Source organism: Cherax quadricarinatus, chromosome 55, assembly GCF_038502225.1.
Source record: "Cherax quadricarinatus isolate ZL_2023a chromosome 55, ASM3850222v1, whole genome shotgun sequence".
In the NCBI taxonomy this organism is placed as follows: Eukaryota; Metazoa; Arthropoda; class Malacostraca; order Decapoda; family Parastacidae; genus Cherax; species Cherax quadricarinatus.
Genome location: NC_091346.1, coordinates 24,056,642 through 24,074,662, shown reverse-complemented (window position 1 = coordinate 24,074,662; position 18,021 = coordinate 24,056,642). Strand labels below are relative to the sequence as shown.

Here is an 18,021-nt window from a genome sequence, read left to right as displayed (position 1 = left end):
TTTGGGGGTGTTTAGATAATTCAAAATTTAGATGATCTAGAGATTTTTCTTTCTTTCTTGGGCTCCAACAAGTGATTTTATTAGTGAATGATCAAATACTTACTTGTTCATATATTGAAGTGCTGGAGTGGTGTTAGCAAGGTAACATTTGTAAAGGGATTCAGGGAAAATCTGTTAGCTAAACTTGAACCCTGGAGGTGGGAGGTACAGTGCCTGCACTCTAAAAGAGTGGTAAGGATGTTAAAGTTTAGAAGGTTGTCATATTTGTGACATTTGTTCACTTCTGATAAGACGGTTATTGAGTGAATGATAGTGAGTGTTTTTTTTTTTTCTGCCTTGGTGGGAGATGGCTTGATTGTTAATTAAATAAATATGTAAATCTATTTATTTATTTATTTTGTAAAGAAACTATTTGGAAGGATGATCAGCTGACATGGAAGGAAAGAGGGGTAGGCAGTTGGTTTAGAATTGGTTTAGGGGTTGCATGGAAGGGGTGTGGGCAGGCAGAGAAATCTACACTAATGTTATAGTACCAATCACTTGGGTCAGATGGGTGAAGAGGAACATTGTCTACTACAGTAGGTAAAAACATTATATTTTATCTTTATTGCATTTTTATTCCTGATGCAAAACATTTATTGAAGATTTCCTTGAAAAATTCCTATATGGTAAATACCTTCCTTTTAAACTTCTGTAAAACTGTCCAAACATGTCTTACCGGTATCTTTACCTTTCAGTGCGTGATGTTAGGAAATTGTATAGTAACATGGACTGTATCACTCAGTAACTTGAGGCACCTTAATATAAATCTTACAAACCATTCTTTATTAGTGAATATATTTTAGTTTGTTAGATTATGTATTGGTGGATAAAAGGTTGATGGGTAGGCTCCAGGATGTACACGTTTTAAAGGGGCAACCAATATATTGGATCATCATTTAGTTCTAGATACAGTTAGAGTAAGAGGTAGATGGGAAAAGAGGAAAATGGCAACAACAAGCAAGAGGGAGGTGAAAGTGTATAAAGTTCGAGTGAGATATAAGTAACTATTGGCAGAAAGGTGGGCTGGTGCAAGTTTGAGTAGTGGGGTGGTTGAAGAAGGTTGGAATAGTTTTAAAAATGCAGTATTAGAATGTGGGGCAGAAGTTTGTGGTTATAGGAGGGTGGGTGCAGGAGGAAAGAGGAATGATTGGTGGAATGATGAAGTAAAGGGTGTGATAAAAGAGAGAAAGTTAGCTTAAGAGAGGTTTTTACAAAGCAGAAGTGTTATAAGAAGAGCAGAGTATATGGAGAGTAAAAGAAAGGTAAAGAGAGTGGTGAGAGAGTGCAAAAGGAGAGCAGATGATAGAGTGGGAGAGGCACTGTCAATAAATTTTGATGAAAATAAGAAAAAAATTTGGAGTGAGTTAAACGAGTTAAGAAAGCCTAGAGAACGAATGGATTTGTCAGTTAAAAACAGAGTAGGGGAGTTAGTAGATGGGGAGATGGCGAGAATATATTGAGGAACTTTTAAATGTCGACGAAGAAAGGGAAGCGGTAATTTCATGCACTGGCCAGGGAGGTATACCATCTTTTAGGAGTGAAGAAGAACAGGATGTGAGTGTGGGAGAGGTGTGTGAGGCATTACGTAGAATGAAAGGGGGTAAAGCAGCTGGAACTGACGGGATCATGACAGAAATGTTAAAAGCAGGGGGGGATATAGTGTTGGAGTGGTTGGTATTTTTGTTTAATAAATGTGTGAAAGACGGGAATGTACCTAGGGATTGGCAGAGAGCATGTATAGTCCCTTTATATAAAGGGAAGGGGGACAAAAGAGATTGTAAAAATTATAGAGGAATAAGTTTACTGAGTATACCAGGAAAAGTGTGTGGTAGGGTTATAATTGAAAGAATTAGAGGTAAGACAGAATGTAGGATTGCGGATGAGCAAGGAGGTTTCAGAGTGGGTAGGGGATGTGTAGATCAAGTGTTTACATTGAAGCATATATGTGAACAGTATTTAGATGAAGGTAGGGAAGTTTTTATTGCATTTATGGATTTAGAAAAGGCATATGATAGTGGATAGGGGAGCAATGTGGCAGATGTTGCAAGAATATGGAAGAGGTGGTAAGTTACTGAATGCCGTAAAGAGTTTTTATGAGGATAGTGAGGCTCAGGTTAGGGTGTGTAGAAGAGAGGGAGACTACTTTCCAGTAAAAGTAGGTCTTAGACAGGGATGTGTAATGTCACCATGGTTGTTTAATATATTTATAGATGGGGTTGTAAAAGAAGTAAATGCTAGGGTGTTCAGGAGACGGGTGGGATTAAATTATGGGGAATTAAATACAAAATGGGAATTGACACAGTTGCTTTTTGCTGATGATACTGTGCTATGGGAGATTCTAAAGAAAAATTGCAAAGGTTAGTGGATGAGTTTGGGAGTGTGTGTAAAGGTAGAAAGTTGAAAGTGAACATAGAAAAGAGTAAGGTGATGAGGGTATCAAATGATTTAGATAAAAAAAAAATTGGATATCAAATTGGGGAGGAGGAATATGGAAGAAGTGAATGTTTTCAGATACTTGGGAGTTGACGTGTCGGCGGATGGATTTATGAAGGATGAGGTTAATCATAGAATTGATGAGGGAAAAAAGGTGAGTGGTGCATTGATGTATATGTGGAGGCAAAAAATGTTATCTATGGAGGCAAAGAAGGGAATGTATGAAAGTATAGTAGTACCAACACTCTTATATGGGTGTGAAGCTTGGGTTGTGAATGAAGCAGCGAGGAGGCGGTTGGAGGCAGTGGAAATGTCCTGTCTAAGGGCAATGTGTGGTGTAAATATTATGCAGAAAATTCGGAGTGTGGAAATTAGGAGAAGGTGTGGAATTAATAAAAGTATTAGTCAGAGGGCTGAAGTGGGGTTGTTGAGGTGGTTTGGTCATTTAGAGAGAATGGATCAAAGTAAAATGACATGGAGAGCATATAAATCTGTAGGGGAAGGAAGGAGGGGTAGGGGTCGTCCCTATAAAGGTTGGAAGGAAGGGTTAAGGGAGGTTTTGTGGGCGAGGGGCTTAGACTTCCAGCAGGCGTGCATGAGCGTGTTCGATAGGAGTAAATGGAGACAAATGGTATTTGGGACCTGACGATCTGTTGGAGTGTGGGTAGGGTAATATTTAGTGAAGGGATTCCTGGAAACCAGTTATTTTTATATAACCGGACTTGTCCTGGAAATGGGAAGTACAATGCCTGTACTCTAAAGGAGGGGTTCGGGATATTATCAGTTTGGAGGGATATGTTGTGTGTCTTTATACGTATATGCTTCTAAGCTATTGTGTTTTGAGCACCTCTGCAAAAACAGTGATAATGTGTGAGTGAGGTGAAAGTGTTGAATGATGATGAAAGTATTTTCTTTTTGGGGATTTTCTTTCTTTTTGGGTCACCCTGCCTCGGTGGGAGACGGCTTACTTGTTAAAAATTTTTTTTAATTTTTTTTTAACATGCAAGCTATCTCCCACCAAGGAAACAAATTCATGGTCATTCACTCACTATCCTGTGAATGTATATATGATATTAGGGGTTGGGCTGTAGGTTTGTATATTTCTTATCAAAATGCATGGGAGCCTATTGGCAAAAATAATTAAAATACAAAAATTTATGGAAAATTTAATTGGAATAAAATTTAATTTTTAAGGTACTCGGCAACATGCACATTTTAAATTTTTAGCAAAAGTTAATCGGGTAAAAACTAACATTTACACATGTCCCATAATGAAGTGATATTTAGTTGAATGTCCTAATACTATTTATCATTGCATTATCAATTTTTTGATATAAATATAATTTGGTTCTTAAAAAAATAGTTATTGTATTTAGCACTGGAATTAAAGCATTGCTGTTAAGCATGTTGGTGAGAAATTATCAATACAGTTGTGTATTCCTCGATTTGCAGGCAGTTAGGTGGGAGAGCTAAACATCAGACATCAATCTTGTTCGGCCACCATTATTATGACTCCCTCCATGTGCCTAAACGCCTTGAGTTAATGTACAAAATGGAGTTTCATCGGGGATGTGTCAATGCATTAAGCTTTAATACCACTGGAACTAGATTAGCCAGTGGCTCAGATGACTTTCAGATTGCTGTGTGGGACTGGGCCAGAGAAAAAGCTTTGATCACATTCTACAGTGGCCATCGAAATAATGTATTCCAGGTCAGTTATTACTTATAACATGCTTCTCATTGTAATGGAAACAATGTGGAAAAATCATATTTTTCAGTCATTTGTATTTATAGTGCTCTATTTTAGAATTTTGTTGCTTACTCTTTGGCCCATGTCAGCTGAAGGCTGAGCAGGCTCATCACCAGTGGGACTCTGGGGTCTGTGTTAGTACATGGGTTCTTATTATTAACAATTAAAATATTTTATACCAATTTAAAATAATTTTGTATGATTACTGGGGGCACATTTATCTTGGTATTAATGTATAATTAAAGAGGTACAAATTCAGTGGAGGATAGTATTCTCGATAATATTGGTAGTAATAAGAAAGACTTAATAGTTAGGAGTAATATAATAACAATTTGGTGATGCAATATTGTATCTTGCTTAACACAAAACAATAGTTGGTGTGTTCTAGTTGTATAATTTCTTTGCCTAATGTCACTGCAAGATTTTTATATGTACAGGAGGGCCCCAATTATACCGCAGGTTAAGTTCCAGGCTACTGCTGTCAAGCAAAAATTGCTGTAAAGTGAAACATAACCTTTTTTCACTCTCAGATGTTTATAAATACCTGATAACTAGTCATATATTAACCCTTTAACTGTTTCAATCGTATATATATACAGTGGACCCCCGCTTAACGATCACCTCCAAATGCGACCAATTATGTAAGTGTATTTATGTAAGTGCGTTTGTACGTGTATGTTTGGGGGTCTGAAATGGACTAATCTACTTCACAATATTCCTTATTGGAAAAAATTCGGTCAGTACTGGCACCTGAACATACTACTGGAATGAAAAAAGTTCGTTAACCGGGGGTCCACTGTATATATCTTACGAGGTACTGTGTTTGACATATATACTCATAAATTCTAGCAGCTTCAAATCAAGTAGGAGAAAGCTGGTAGGCCCACTTGTGAGAGAATGGGTCTGTGTGGTCAGTATGCACCATATAAAAAAAATTCTGGAGCACGCAGTGCTCCGACTTTGTGGTCTATTTTCGTATAGTATTTATGATTGTATTCTCGTTTTCTTGGTCTCATTTGATAGAATGAAAAACATATTATTGAAATAGAGGTGATTTTGATTGGTTTTACTATAAAAAGAACCTGGAAATGGAGCTCAAAGTAGGGGAAATGTTTGATTTTTGCCGATGTTCAAAAGTAAACAAATTATGTCATTGTTGATTAAATGTCCAACTAGCCATTCTAATATGCAGTCATGAATGGGTTGACATTATTTGTATAATTATTACAGTATTTCCGTAGTCTGCATAACAGTAAATCTTCTATTTTTTGTTTTAATAAAAATTCAAAATAGAAAGCAAGAGTAATATCAGAGGGGGCTGGAAATGTGACTGATGAACAAAGAAAATGTTATTTTAGAGCCAGGAATGTCTGCATTGTTCATTCTGGACCTTATTTTGAAATTGTCATATTTTTTAATTTTCTTGAAATGGCCAAATTGCAAATTTCTGACTACATTATTGGGTAGTTGAAATTGGTAAATGGGCAGTTTCTTGTACTCAATCGATAGAAAAAACAGAGTTCTAAAGAAATAGTTATGAGTTTGGTTGACTGGAACAACGGAATTAGCCGAAAACAGGGCTCAAAGTGGGTGAAATCGCCAATTTTTAAATATCACCGAGGTTGCTAACTTCGCACGAGTGTAATTCCGTCAGTTTTCCATCAAATTTCGTTTTTTTTGGTGTCATTACAATCGGGAAAAGATTCTCTTACCATTTAACAAGAATTTTTTTTTTTTTTTTTTTTTAAATTTTGTGACACCAGGAGACACCTCAGGCTTGGGGGTTGTGACAGTCAAGGGGTTAAGTGAGCAGTAAAGCTAGGACTTAAAAAATACATATACAGCACACAAATTACTTTCCTAAAAATATTTTCATCCTTAGCTTATCGTGAGTGGTGAATATATCTGTTGTAGGAAGTCTGAATAAATAACAAATAGGTATAACTGAAAACCACTGCATTAACGAAGTGCTAAAGCAGGGCACCCCTGTACCGCATTTATTTAATTTATTTTTCTCAACGTTCATAATAGCAAGACAGTACTGACAATATGCATATGCTTCTTGCCATTATTTTGTTTTAATTTCAGTATTTGGAATATTTTCCAACTTCCTTTTTTTTTTCTTTTTCAGAGTAAGTTCCTACCATTAAGCGGAGACACACACATTGTATCTTGTGCGCGTGATGGACAAGTACGTTTGGCAGAGCTCTCGTCAACAGGCGTGTGCAAATCCACCCGCAAGTTAGCCAAGCACCATGGTCCAGCACATAAATTAGCAACACTTCCTACCTCCCCACATGTTGTATTATCTGCTGGAGAAGATGCAGTAGTACTTAACATAGATATTAGACAAGAGCAGCATACTAGGTAACTAAAGTCAGAAAATTAAATGTCCTTGACTAAGGGCAATGTTTTTTTTAACAAGTCGGCCGTCTCCCATTGAGGCAGGGTGACCCAAAAAGAAAGAAAACCCCCAAAAAGAAAATACTTTCATCATCATTCAACTCTTTCACCTCACTCACACATAATCACTGTTTTTGCAGAGGTGCTCAGAACACAACAGCTTGGAAGCATATACGTATAAAGATACACAACATACCCCTCCAAACTGTCAATATCCTGAACCCCTCCTTTAGAGTGCAGGCATTGTACTTCCCATTTCCAGGACTCAAGTCCGGCTATATAAAAATAACCGGTTTCCCTGAATCCCTTCACTAAATATTACCCTGCTCACACTCCAACAGATCGTCAGGTCCCAAATACCATTCGTCTCCATTCACTCCTAACGAACACGCTCACGCACGCCTGTTGGAAGTCCAAGCCCCTCTCCCACAAAACCTCCCTTACCCCTTCCTTCCAACCTTTTCGAGGACGACCCCTACCCTGTCTTCCTTCCCCTACAGATTTAAATGCTCTCTGTCATTCTACTTTGATCCATTCTCTCTAAATGACCAAAGTAGAATGACATGAAGAGCAGTATGTGGTGTACATATTATGCAGAAAATTTGGAATGTGGAAATTAAGAGGTGTGGAGTTAATGAAAGTATTAGTCAAAGGGCTGAAGAGGGGTTGTTGAGGTGGTTTGGTTACTTACAGAGAATGGATCAAAGTAGAATGACATGGAGAGCGTATAAGTCTGTAGGGGAAGGAAGGCGGGGTAGGGGTCGTCCTCGAAAGGGTTGGAGGGAGGGGGTACAGGAGGCTTTGTGGGAGAGGGGCTTGGACTTCCAGCAAGCGTGCATGAGCATGTTAGATAGGAGTGAATGGAGACGAATGGTATTTGGGGCCTGATGAGCTGTTGGAGTGTGAGCAGGGTAATATTTAGTGAAAGAATTCAGGGAAACTGGTTATTTTATATAGCTGGACTTGAATCCTGGATATGGGAAGTACAATGCCTGCACTTTAAAGGAGGGGTTCGGGATATTGGCAGTTTAGGGGGATATGTTGTGTATTCTTTATACGTATATGCTTCTAAACTATTGTGTTCTGAGCACCTCTGCAAAAACAATGATTGTGTGAGTGAGGTGAAAATGTTGAATGATGATGAAAGTATTTTCTTTTTGGGGATTTTTTTTCTTTTTGGGTCACCCTGCCTCGGTGGGAGATGGCCGACTTGTTAAAAAAAACAAAAAACTGTTAATCCTAGGTAGTAGGTTGGTAGACAGCAACCACCCAGGGAGGTACTGCCATCCTGCCAAGTGAGTACAACGCAAGCCTGTAATTGTTTTACAAGATGGTAGGATTGCTGGTGATTTTTTTTTTGTTTTATAAACATATAAGATTTCAGGTACATCTTGCTACTTCTACTTACACTTAGGTCACACTACAGGTGCATGTACAAGCATTTATATACGCACACCCCTCTGGATTATTTTCTATTTTTGTACTAGTTCTTATTCTTGTCTCTCTCCTCTTATCTCCACGGAAGTGGAACAGAATTCTTCCTCTGTAAGCCATGCGTGTTGTAAGAGGTGACTAAAATGCTGGGAACAAGGGACTAGTAACCCCTTCTTCTGTATACATTACTAAAGTTAAAAAGAGAAACTTTTGTTTTTCTTTCTGGGCCACCCTGCTTCAGTGGGATACAGCCAGTTTGTTGAAAGAAGAGAAGAAGATTTCATCACTAACTGGTTATGCTTTTAACATGACCTCGTCTAGTTTTTCACATAATGCTACATACAGATAGTTACAGCTGTACTCGGGACAAATCTATGGTAGCACTGGGTATTGTTTACACTTTTGAATATTCATTTTTTTATTTTTCAACAAGTTGGCTGTCTCCCGCCGAGGCAGGGTGACCCAAAAAAGAAAGAAAAATCCCCTAAAAGAAAATACTTTCTTCATCATTCAGCAAGTTCACCTCACTCATACATAATCACTATCTTTGCAGAGGTGCTCAGATATGACAGTTTAGAAGTCTCTCTAAACTGTCAATATCCCAGACTCCTCCTTTAACCCTTTCAGGGTCCAAACCATAGATCTACGCCATGAGCTCAGCTCACTCTGATAAGATGTGAGCGGTAAATTTGGGCCTAGATTTGAGAGAATACATCTGTGGTATGTGTGCACCACATAAAACAAATCCTGCAGCACACAGTGCATAATGAGAGAAGAAAAATTGAGACTGTAATTTTCGATTAAAACAGCGACTTTGCAGTGTTTTTTTGTATTTTTTTTATAGTTGTATTTGCGATTTCCTGGTCTCATTTGATAGAATGGAAGATATGTTACAGAAATAGAGATGATTTTGATTGGTTTTAGTATTGGAAATGGCTTGAAACTGAGCTCAAAGTAGCGGAAATGTTAAATTTTTGCCGATGTTCAAGAGTAAACAAATGACCTCGCACGTCTAATACGTGTGAGTCTAATATACGTTTGCAAATGTGGTGATATTATTTATACAATTATTACAATATTGCATAGCAGTAACTCTTCTATTTTTTGGTTTGAATAAAAATTAATTTTGTGAATAAAAAATCAAAATGGAATTAGTTTGTAAAGCCTGAAAACGTAACTAATGAACAGAGGTAATGTTAGTTTAGTGCCAGGAATGCCTGCATTGTTTATTCTGGACCCTATTTTGAAATTGGAATACTATTTTGAACTTTGCATTAAATTGGCCAAATTACCAATTTCCCATCACTTTATTTTGTAGTTGAAACAGTTGACTTGGCGATTTCTTGTGCTCAGTCGATAGAATAGAAATAATACTAGTGAAATAGCTAAGAATTTAGTTGACTGGAATAATGTAATTGGCCTACAATGGGAGTCAAAGTCGGCAAAATCGCCGATGCATAAATATCGCTGACACATCAAAATTCGCAAGAGCATAATTTCGTCAATTTTCCATCAAATTTCGTACTTTTTGTTTTATTACCTTCAGAAAAATATTCTCGACCATTTCATAAGAAAAAATAAATTATTTTTTTGAAAATTCATGGACCCTGGTGCACACTTCGAAATTTGGCCTCTGGACCCTGAAAGAGGTGAAGTGCAGGCATTGTACTTCCCATTTCCAGGACTCAAGTCTGGCTAAATCTATAATAACCAGTTTTCCTGAATCCCTTCACTAAATATTACCCTTCTCACAATATAACCAACAGCTCATCAAGTCCCAAATACCATTCGTCTCCATTTATTCCTATCTAACACGCTCACACATGTTTGCTGGAAGTCCAAGCCCCTCACCCACAAAACCTTTACCCCCTCCCTCCAACCTTTTCATATTGAAATAAAATTGATGTTAATGTCTTTCAGGGTTGCTCTGGTGAAAGATGTATCTGGTAGTCGTATTTCCCTGTACAGCATCCATGCACATCCTGTCAATGAGAATCAGTTTTGCGTCAGCGGCCATGATCAGTTTGTGCGAGTTTATGATCGACGTTGTGGGAATCTAAGTTTCCCAGTTTTTAAGTATTGCCCTCGTCACCTGGTAAGTACTAAAATGAGAAAATTTTAGTTGATATGTTAAACATTTCTCTTCTTATACAGTAATCCCCTGCAAGAGCAGTGATAGGTATTCGTAAGTAAAGTGACATTAAGTAAAATTTACACGTAGCAAAACCCAGTTGGTTATAATTGTGTGTGTGTGTGTGTGTGTGTGTGTGTGTGTGTGTGTGTGTGTGTGTGTGTGTGTGTGTGTGTGTGTGTGTGTGTGTGTGTGTGTGTGTGTGTGTGTGTGTGTGTGTGTTGGTGAAGGGGGGTGTGCTCACATGCATGCACAAACATACGTACTCGCTTATTTGTCCTTGCCTCTCTTTGGTTGCAGGAGTCAATTCTCAGATCCTGGGCCTGCCTCTTAACTTACCACTTGTCAGATTGACTCTTTGCCTTATGGACCCTGTCATACCTACTTCTATTACTATGTATGGAGCCTGGCTCCACCACTTCCTCGCCAAAATTATTCTACTTCCTGACCACTCTTGAGACTGAAGAAATACTTCCTAATATACCTGCGGCTCATCTGTGACTTTAACTTCGAGTGATGTTCCCAAGTTCCCATGTCTCGCTTCTCAAACAGCCTATCCCTGTCTACCTTACCAATTCCTGAGTATTTTGTATATTATCATGGCCTCCTTGGCTCTTCTGTCCTCCAGTGTTGTTAGGTTCAATTCCATTAGCTTTTCCTCATAGTGCATGTTCTTGGCTCAGGAACCAGTCTTGTTGCATTCTTGTGCATGCTCAACATGCTTTATCAGTTTAGGTTCCATACTGGTGCTGCATACTCCAAGATAAGCCTAACTTTTTTTTTTATATATATACAATATATAGGTTGGTAGACAGCAACCACCCAGGGAGGTACTACCGTCCTGCCAAGTGAGTGTAAAACGGAAACCTGTAATTGTTTTACATGATGGTAGGATTGCTAGTATCTTTTTTTCTGTCTCATAAACATGCAAGATTTCAGGTATGTCTTGCTACTTCTACTTGCACTTAGGTCACACTACACATACATGTACAAGCATATATATACACACCCCTCTAGGTATTATTTTATTATTTATTTATCACACTGGCCAATTCCCACCAAGGCAGGGTGGCCCGAAAAAGAAAAACTTTCACCATCATTCACTCCAACACTGTCTTGCCAGAAGGGTGCTTTACACTACAGTTTTTAAACTGCAACATTAACACCCCTCCTTCAGAGTGCAGGCACTGTATTTCCCATCTCCAGGACTCAAGTCCGGCCTGCCGGTTTCCCTGAACCCCTTCATAAATGTTACTTTGCTCACACTCCAACAGCACGTCAAGTATTAAAAACCATTTGTCTCCATTCACTTCTATCAAACACGCTCACGCATGCCTGCTGGAAGTCCAAACCCCTCGCACACAAAACCTCCTTTACCCCCTCCCTCCAACCTTTCCTAGGCCGACCCCTACCCCGCCTTCCTTCTACTACAGACTGATACACTCTTGAAGTCACTCTGTTTCGCTCCATTCTCTCTACATGTCTGAACCACCTCAACAACCCTTCCTCAGCCCTCTGGACAACAGTTTTGGTAATCCCGCACCTCCTCCTAACTTCCAAACTACGAATTCTCTGCATTATATTTTCTTTCTAGTTCTTGTTCTTGTTTATTTCCTCTTATCTCCATGGGGAAGTGGAACAGAATTCTTCCTCCGTAAGCCATGCGTGTTGTAAGAGGCGACTAAAATGCCGGGAGCAAGGGGCTAGTAACCCCTTCTCCCATATAAATTATTAAATTTAAAAGAGAAACTTTTGTTTTTCTTTTTGGGCCACCCTGCCTTGGTGGGATATGGCCGGTTTGTTAAAAAAAAAATATACAGTATGTAGGTTGGTAGACAGCAACCACCCAGGGAGGTACTACCGTCCTGCCAAGTGAGTGTAAAACAAAAGCTGATGGTAGGATTGCTGGTGTCTTTTTTTTCTTATAAACAAGCAAGATTTCAGGTGCGTCTTGTTACTTCTACTTACGCTTGGGTCACACTGCACATATATGTACATGTTTATACAGTGGACCCCCGGTTAACGATATTTTTTCATTCCAGAAGTATGTTCAGGTGCCAGTACTGACCGAATTTGTTCCCATAAGGAATATTGTGAAGTAGATTAGTCCATTTCAGACCCCCAGACATACACGTACAAACGCACTTACATAAATACACTTACATAATTGGTCGCATTGGGAGGTGATCGTTATGCGGGGGTCCACTGTATATACAGGTCTCCCTCAACGTTCGCGTTTTCAACTTTCACGGGCTTCACCGATGAGGCCTCATTTGGATTATGCCGCTCAGTTTTGGTCTCCTCTCTACAGGATGGATATACACTCATTGGAGAACATACAGAGAAGAATGACTAAAATGATTCACTGTGTAAGGATTCTCCCATATGAAGATAGACTTAAAGCCTTAAATCTCCACTCTCTGGAGAGATATAGAATGAGGGGAGATATCATTGAAGTGTATAAGTGGATGACGGGTTTAAACAAAGGAGATATTAATAAAGTACTGAGGGTGTCGAACCAGGTAAGACCTAGAAATAATGGATTTAAGTTGGAAAAATTTAGATTTAAAAAGGACATAGGTAAGTACTGGCTTTCTAAGAGAGTTGTGGATGCGTGGAACAGTCTTCCCAGTAGGGTAGCTTTAAAAAGAGATTGGACAAATATATGAGTGGGAGGGGCTTTGGGTAGAGGTCGTTTTGATAAGGACCTGCCTTGCATGGGCCAATAGGCTTTCTGCAGTGTTCTTCTGTTCTTAAATTAGACAAGTTTAGATTTAGAAAGGATATATGTAAGTACAGTGGACCCTCAGCTAACGATGGCATCACCTAACGTTAAATCCAGCTAGCGATACATTTTAGCGCAAAAATTTTTCCTCGGCTAGCGTTAAAAATTCGCCCAACGCGATTCGTTCGAGGCACGTCCACGTGTGGCCTGAGCACACTTCACTTCTCCCATGGGTGCCAGTGTTTACAAGCCAGCTACCGCAGTCGCTTCCAAGCACACAATCGGAGCATTTCATATTATCACAGCGTTTTTAGTGATTTTACCTGCAAAATAAGTCACCATGGGCCCCAAGAAAGCTTCTAGTGCCAACCCTACAGCAAAAAGGGTGAGAATTACTATGGATATGAAGAAAGAGATAATTGCTAAGTACGAAAGTGGAGTGCGTGTCTCCGAGCTGGCCAGGTTGTATACGAAACCCCAATCAACCATCGCTGTTCTTGCCAAAGGTGCAACTTTGTTTTCGAATAAGAGATTGCAAGTGATAGAAGATGTTGAGAGACTGTTATTGGTGTGGATAAACGAAAACCAGATATCAGGAGATAGCATCTCTCAAGCAATCATATGTGAAAAGGCTAGGAAGTGCCTGCAACTAGTGATGTGAGTGAATTTGAGGCCAGCAAAGGTTGGTTTGAGAGATTTAAGAATCGTAGTGGCATAGATAGTGTGATAAGGCATGGTGAGGCTGCCAGTTCGGACCAAAAAGCGGCTGAAAAATATATGCAGGAATTCAAGGAGTACATAGACAGTGAAGGACTGAAACCTGAACAAGTGTTTAATTGTGATGAAACAGGCCTGTTTTGGAAGAAAATGCCAAACAGGACCTACATTACTGAGGAGGAAAAGGCACTCTCAGGACATAAGCCTGTGAAAGACAGGCTTACTCTCTTGATGTGTGCTAATGCTAGTGGTGATTGCAAAGTGAAGCCTTTATTGGTGTATCACTCTGAAACTCCCAGAGTGTTCAGAGCTTATTTCTTGGGTGACATTAAAAGTTGGGTTGGGCAAATGTTTTGTTAGTGGGATGGATTGTGAAGGACCTGCCTAGTAGGGGCCAACAGGCCTGCTGCAGTGTTCCTCCTTTCTTATTTTCTTATGTTCTTATGTTATAAGAACATATGAACATAAGAAAGTAGGAACACTGCAGTAGGCCTGTTGGCCCATACTAGGCAGGTCCTTCACAATCTATCCCACTAGCATTATATTTGCCCACCCCAATTTTCAATGCTACCCAAGCAATAAGAACATAAGAAAGGAGAAACACTGCAGTAGGCCTGTTGGCCTATACATGTACTTGGCAGGTCCTTCACAGATCCAACCCACTCACAGAATAAACGCTACCCAAGCAATATGCTTTGATAATTCTATTTAAAAATGCAGTATTAGAATGTGGGGCAGAAGTTTGTGGTTATAGGAGGGTGGGGGCAGGAGGAAAGAGGAGTGATTGGTGGAATGATGAAGTAAAGGGTGTGATAAAAGAGAAAAAGGTAGCTTACGAGAGGTTTTTACAAAGCAGAAGTGTTATAAGAAGAGCAGAGTATATGGAGAGTAAAAGAAAGGTGAAGAGAGTGGTGAGAGAGTGCAAAAGGAGAGCAGATGAAAGAGTGGGAGAGGCACTGTCAAGAAATTTTAATGAAAATAAGAAAAAATTTTGGAGTGAGTTAAACAAGTTAAGAAAGCCTAGGGAAAGTATGGATTTGTCAGTTAAAAACAGAGTAGGGGAGTTAGTAGATGGGGAGAGGGAGGTATTAGGTAGATGGCGAGAATATTTTGAGGAACTTTTAAATGTTAAGGAAGAAAGGGAGGCGGTAATTTCATGCACTGGCCAGGGAGGTATACCATCTTTTAGGAGTGAAGAAGAGCAGACTGTAAGTGTGGTGGAGGTACGTGAGGCATTACGTAGAATGAAAGGGGGTAAAGCAGCTGGAACTGATGGGATCATGACAGAAATGTTAAAAGCAGGGGGGGATATAGTGTTGGAGTGGTTGGTACTTTTGTTTAATAAATGTATGAAAGAGGGGAAGGTACCTAGGGATTGGTGGAGAGCATGTATAGTCCCTTTATATAAAGGGAAAGGGGACAAAAGAGATTGTAAAAATTATAGAGGAATAAGTTTACTGAGTATACCAGGAAAAGTATACGGTAGGGTTATAATTGAAAGAATTAGAGGTAAGACAGAATGTAGAATTGCGGACGAACAAGGAGGTTTCAGAGTGGGTAGGGGATGTGTAGATCAAGTGTTTACATTGAAGCATATATGTGAACAGTATTTAGATAAAGGTAGGGAAGTTTTTATTGCATTTATGGATTTAGAAAAGGCATATGATAGAGTGGATAGAGGAGCAATGTGGCAGATGTTGCAAGTATATGGAATAGGTGGTAAGTTACTAAATGCTGTAAAGAGCTTTTATGAGGATAGTGAGGCTCAGGTTAGGGTGTGTAGAAAAGAGGGAGAATACTTCCCGGTAAAAGTAGGTCTTAGACAGGGATGTGTAATGTCACCATGGTTGTTTAATATATTTATAGATGGGGTTGTAAAAGAAGTAAATGCTAGGGTGTTCGGGAGAGGGGTGGGATTAAATTATGGGGAATCAAATTCAAAATGGGAATTGACACAGTTACTTTTTGCTGATGATACTGTGCTTATGGGAGATTCTAAAGAAAAATTGCAAAGGTTAGTGGATGAGTTTGAGAATGTGTGTAAAGGTAGAAAGTTGAAAGTGAACATAGAAAAGAGTAAGGTGATGAGGGTATCAAATGATTTAGATAAAGAAAAATTGGATATCAAATTGGGGAGGAGGAGTATGGAAGAAGTGAATGTTTTCAGATACTTGGGAGTTGACGTGTCGGCGGATGGATTTATGAAGGATGAGGTTAATCATAGAATTGATGAGGGAAAAAAGGTGAGTGGTGCGTTGAGGTATATGTGGAGTCAAAAAACGTTATCTATGGAGGCAAAGAAGGGAATGTATGAAAGTATAGTAGTACCAACACTCTTATATGGATGTGAAGCTTGGGTGGTAAATGCAGCAGCGAGGAGACGGTTGGAGGCAGTGGAGATGTCCTGTCTAAGGGCAATGTGTGGTGTAAATATTATGCAGAAAATTCGGAGTGTGGAAATTAGGAGAAGGTGTGGAGTTAATAAAAGCATTAGTCAGAGGGCAGAAGAGGGGTTGTTGAGGTGGTTTGGTCATTTAGAGAGAATGGATCAAAGTAGAATGACATGGAAAGCATATAAATCTATAGGGGAAGGAAAGAGGGGTAGGGGTCGTCCTCGAAAGGGTTGGAAAGAGGGGGTAAAGGAAGTTTTGTGGGTGAGGGGCTTGGACTTCCAGCAAGCGTGCATGAGCGTGTTAGATAGGAGTGAATGGAGACGAATGATACTTGGGACCTGACGATCTGTTGGAGTGTGAGCAGGGTAATATTTAGTGAAGGGATTCAGGGAAACCGGTTATTTTCATATAGTCGGACTTGAGTCCTGGAAATGGGAAGTACAATGCCTGCACTTTAAAGGAGGGGTTTGGGATATTGGCAGTTTGGAGGGATATGTTGTGTATCTCTATACGTATATGCTTCTAAACTGTTATATTCTGAGCACCTCTGCAAAAGCAGTGATAATGTGTGAGTGTGGTGAAAGTGTTGAATGATGATGAAAGTATTTTCTTTTTGGGGATTTTCTTTCTTTTTTGGGTCACCCTGCCTCGGTGGGAGACGACCGGCTTGTTGAAAAAAAAAAAAAAAAAAAAAAATTCTATTTACTCACATGCAAGTCCCACTCATATTCAACCTCTCTCACTCGTGTATTTATCCAAACTAAATTTGAAACTACCCAGGGGTGTCGTAAGGGGGATGACAAGTCGCCCTGGGTGACACCATTTAGGGGGTGACACCATAGAGCCTCTAAAGGAGGTGACACTAATGCCCAAAACAGTGCTACACCAACATAAGAGAAGAATCCTTCGTTTCTATATAGCCTATTATGTGCAACATCTGGATATCTTTATTGTTGACGTTTCGCCATCCAGTGGCTGGAGATTGTCCTCCACCACTAACTCCAAGGCTGAGGGACTGATTGCCTCATCTTTTGTATATAGTTCTACTGTCTTCTAATTATGTCCTAGAATCTGTATTGATAAAGCCACTGGATGGCAAAACGTCAACAATAAAGATATCCAGATGTTGCATGTGTCTAAACTTATATATTGTCGGTATTTCATACCTTTCTTGCACAGCCTATTATATATTAACAAAGTACAAATGAGCCTATATAGGGAAAATCATTGATTTTGATGATGTGATAGATGATTTTGCATATTGAAGGCAAGGAAATGTAAGATCAGATTCACTGAGATGTTACCTGTACTCAAGGTCAAATTGGAACTAGTGTTTCTCTGATATTGCAGTGTTTTTCTTTATTTTTCGAGTTTTTTACAGTATTTTTTTTTTTTTTTTGCATTGTTGAAGATGAATAAATAAATATAGGATCTGTTACCTGTACTCAGTGGTATTTGAGTTTGTTTCCTCAATATTACTAAGATTATTTTTTTTATCATTAATAAAGTTGAGAAGTATTCTCATGTTCAGTTTATGGCCCTTAAACATTCTCATTGCTAAACATTTGTCACTGGTCATGCAGTAGTGACATAACTATCATACACATGCTAGAACTAATATATACCGCACTTGAAAAGAAAGAAGTCCCGATGGGCATTTTCATTAATTTACGTAAAGCTTTCGATACAGTCGACCATGAACTGCTGTATTTCAAATTAATGCACTCTGATATCAGAGGCCACTCCCTCAACTACCTAAAATCATACGTTAGTAACAGAACTCAATATGTGTATGCAAATGATGCAAACTCTTCCACCCAACCAATCACAGTAGGAGTCCCACAAGGAAGCATCCTTGGACCACTCCTCTTTCTCATCTACATCAGTGATCTACCGAATGCATCACAGCTACTCAAACCCATATTATTTGATGACACTACATACGTCTTTTCCCACCCAAACACAGTCATACTAGCAAACACAGTCAATGCTG

At 39.2% G+C, this 18,021-nt stretch overlaps 1 protein-coding gene across 12 annotated transcripts in view; it reads left to right on the top strand.

The window, feature by feature from the left end:
* LOC128698972 (DDB1- and CUL4-associated factor 8) overlaps positions 1 to 18,021 on the top strand; it is a 145,364-nt gene that overhangs the window by 35,313 nt on the left and 92,030 nt on the right. For all 12 annotated transcript variants that reach the window (XR_011393539.1, XR_008408528.2, XM_053791452.2 and 9 more), the window contains 3 exons: positions 3,928 to 4,186; positions 6,357 to 6,592; positions 9,983 to 10,157. Coding sequence is in view for 10 of the 12 variants with exons in the window: in XM_053791452.2 (XP_053647427.1) it covers positions 3,928 to 4,186; positions 6,357 to 6,592; positions 9,983 to 10,157 (670 nt within the window). In the remaining 2 variants the exon portion in view is untranslated. The remainder of the gene's footprint in view (positions 1 to 3,927; positions 4,187 to 6,356; positions 6,593 to 9,982; positions 10,158 to 18,021) is intronic.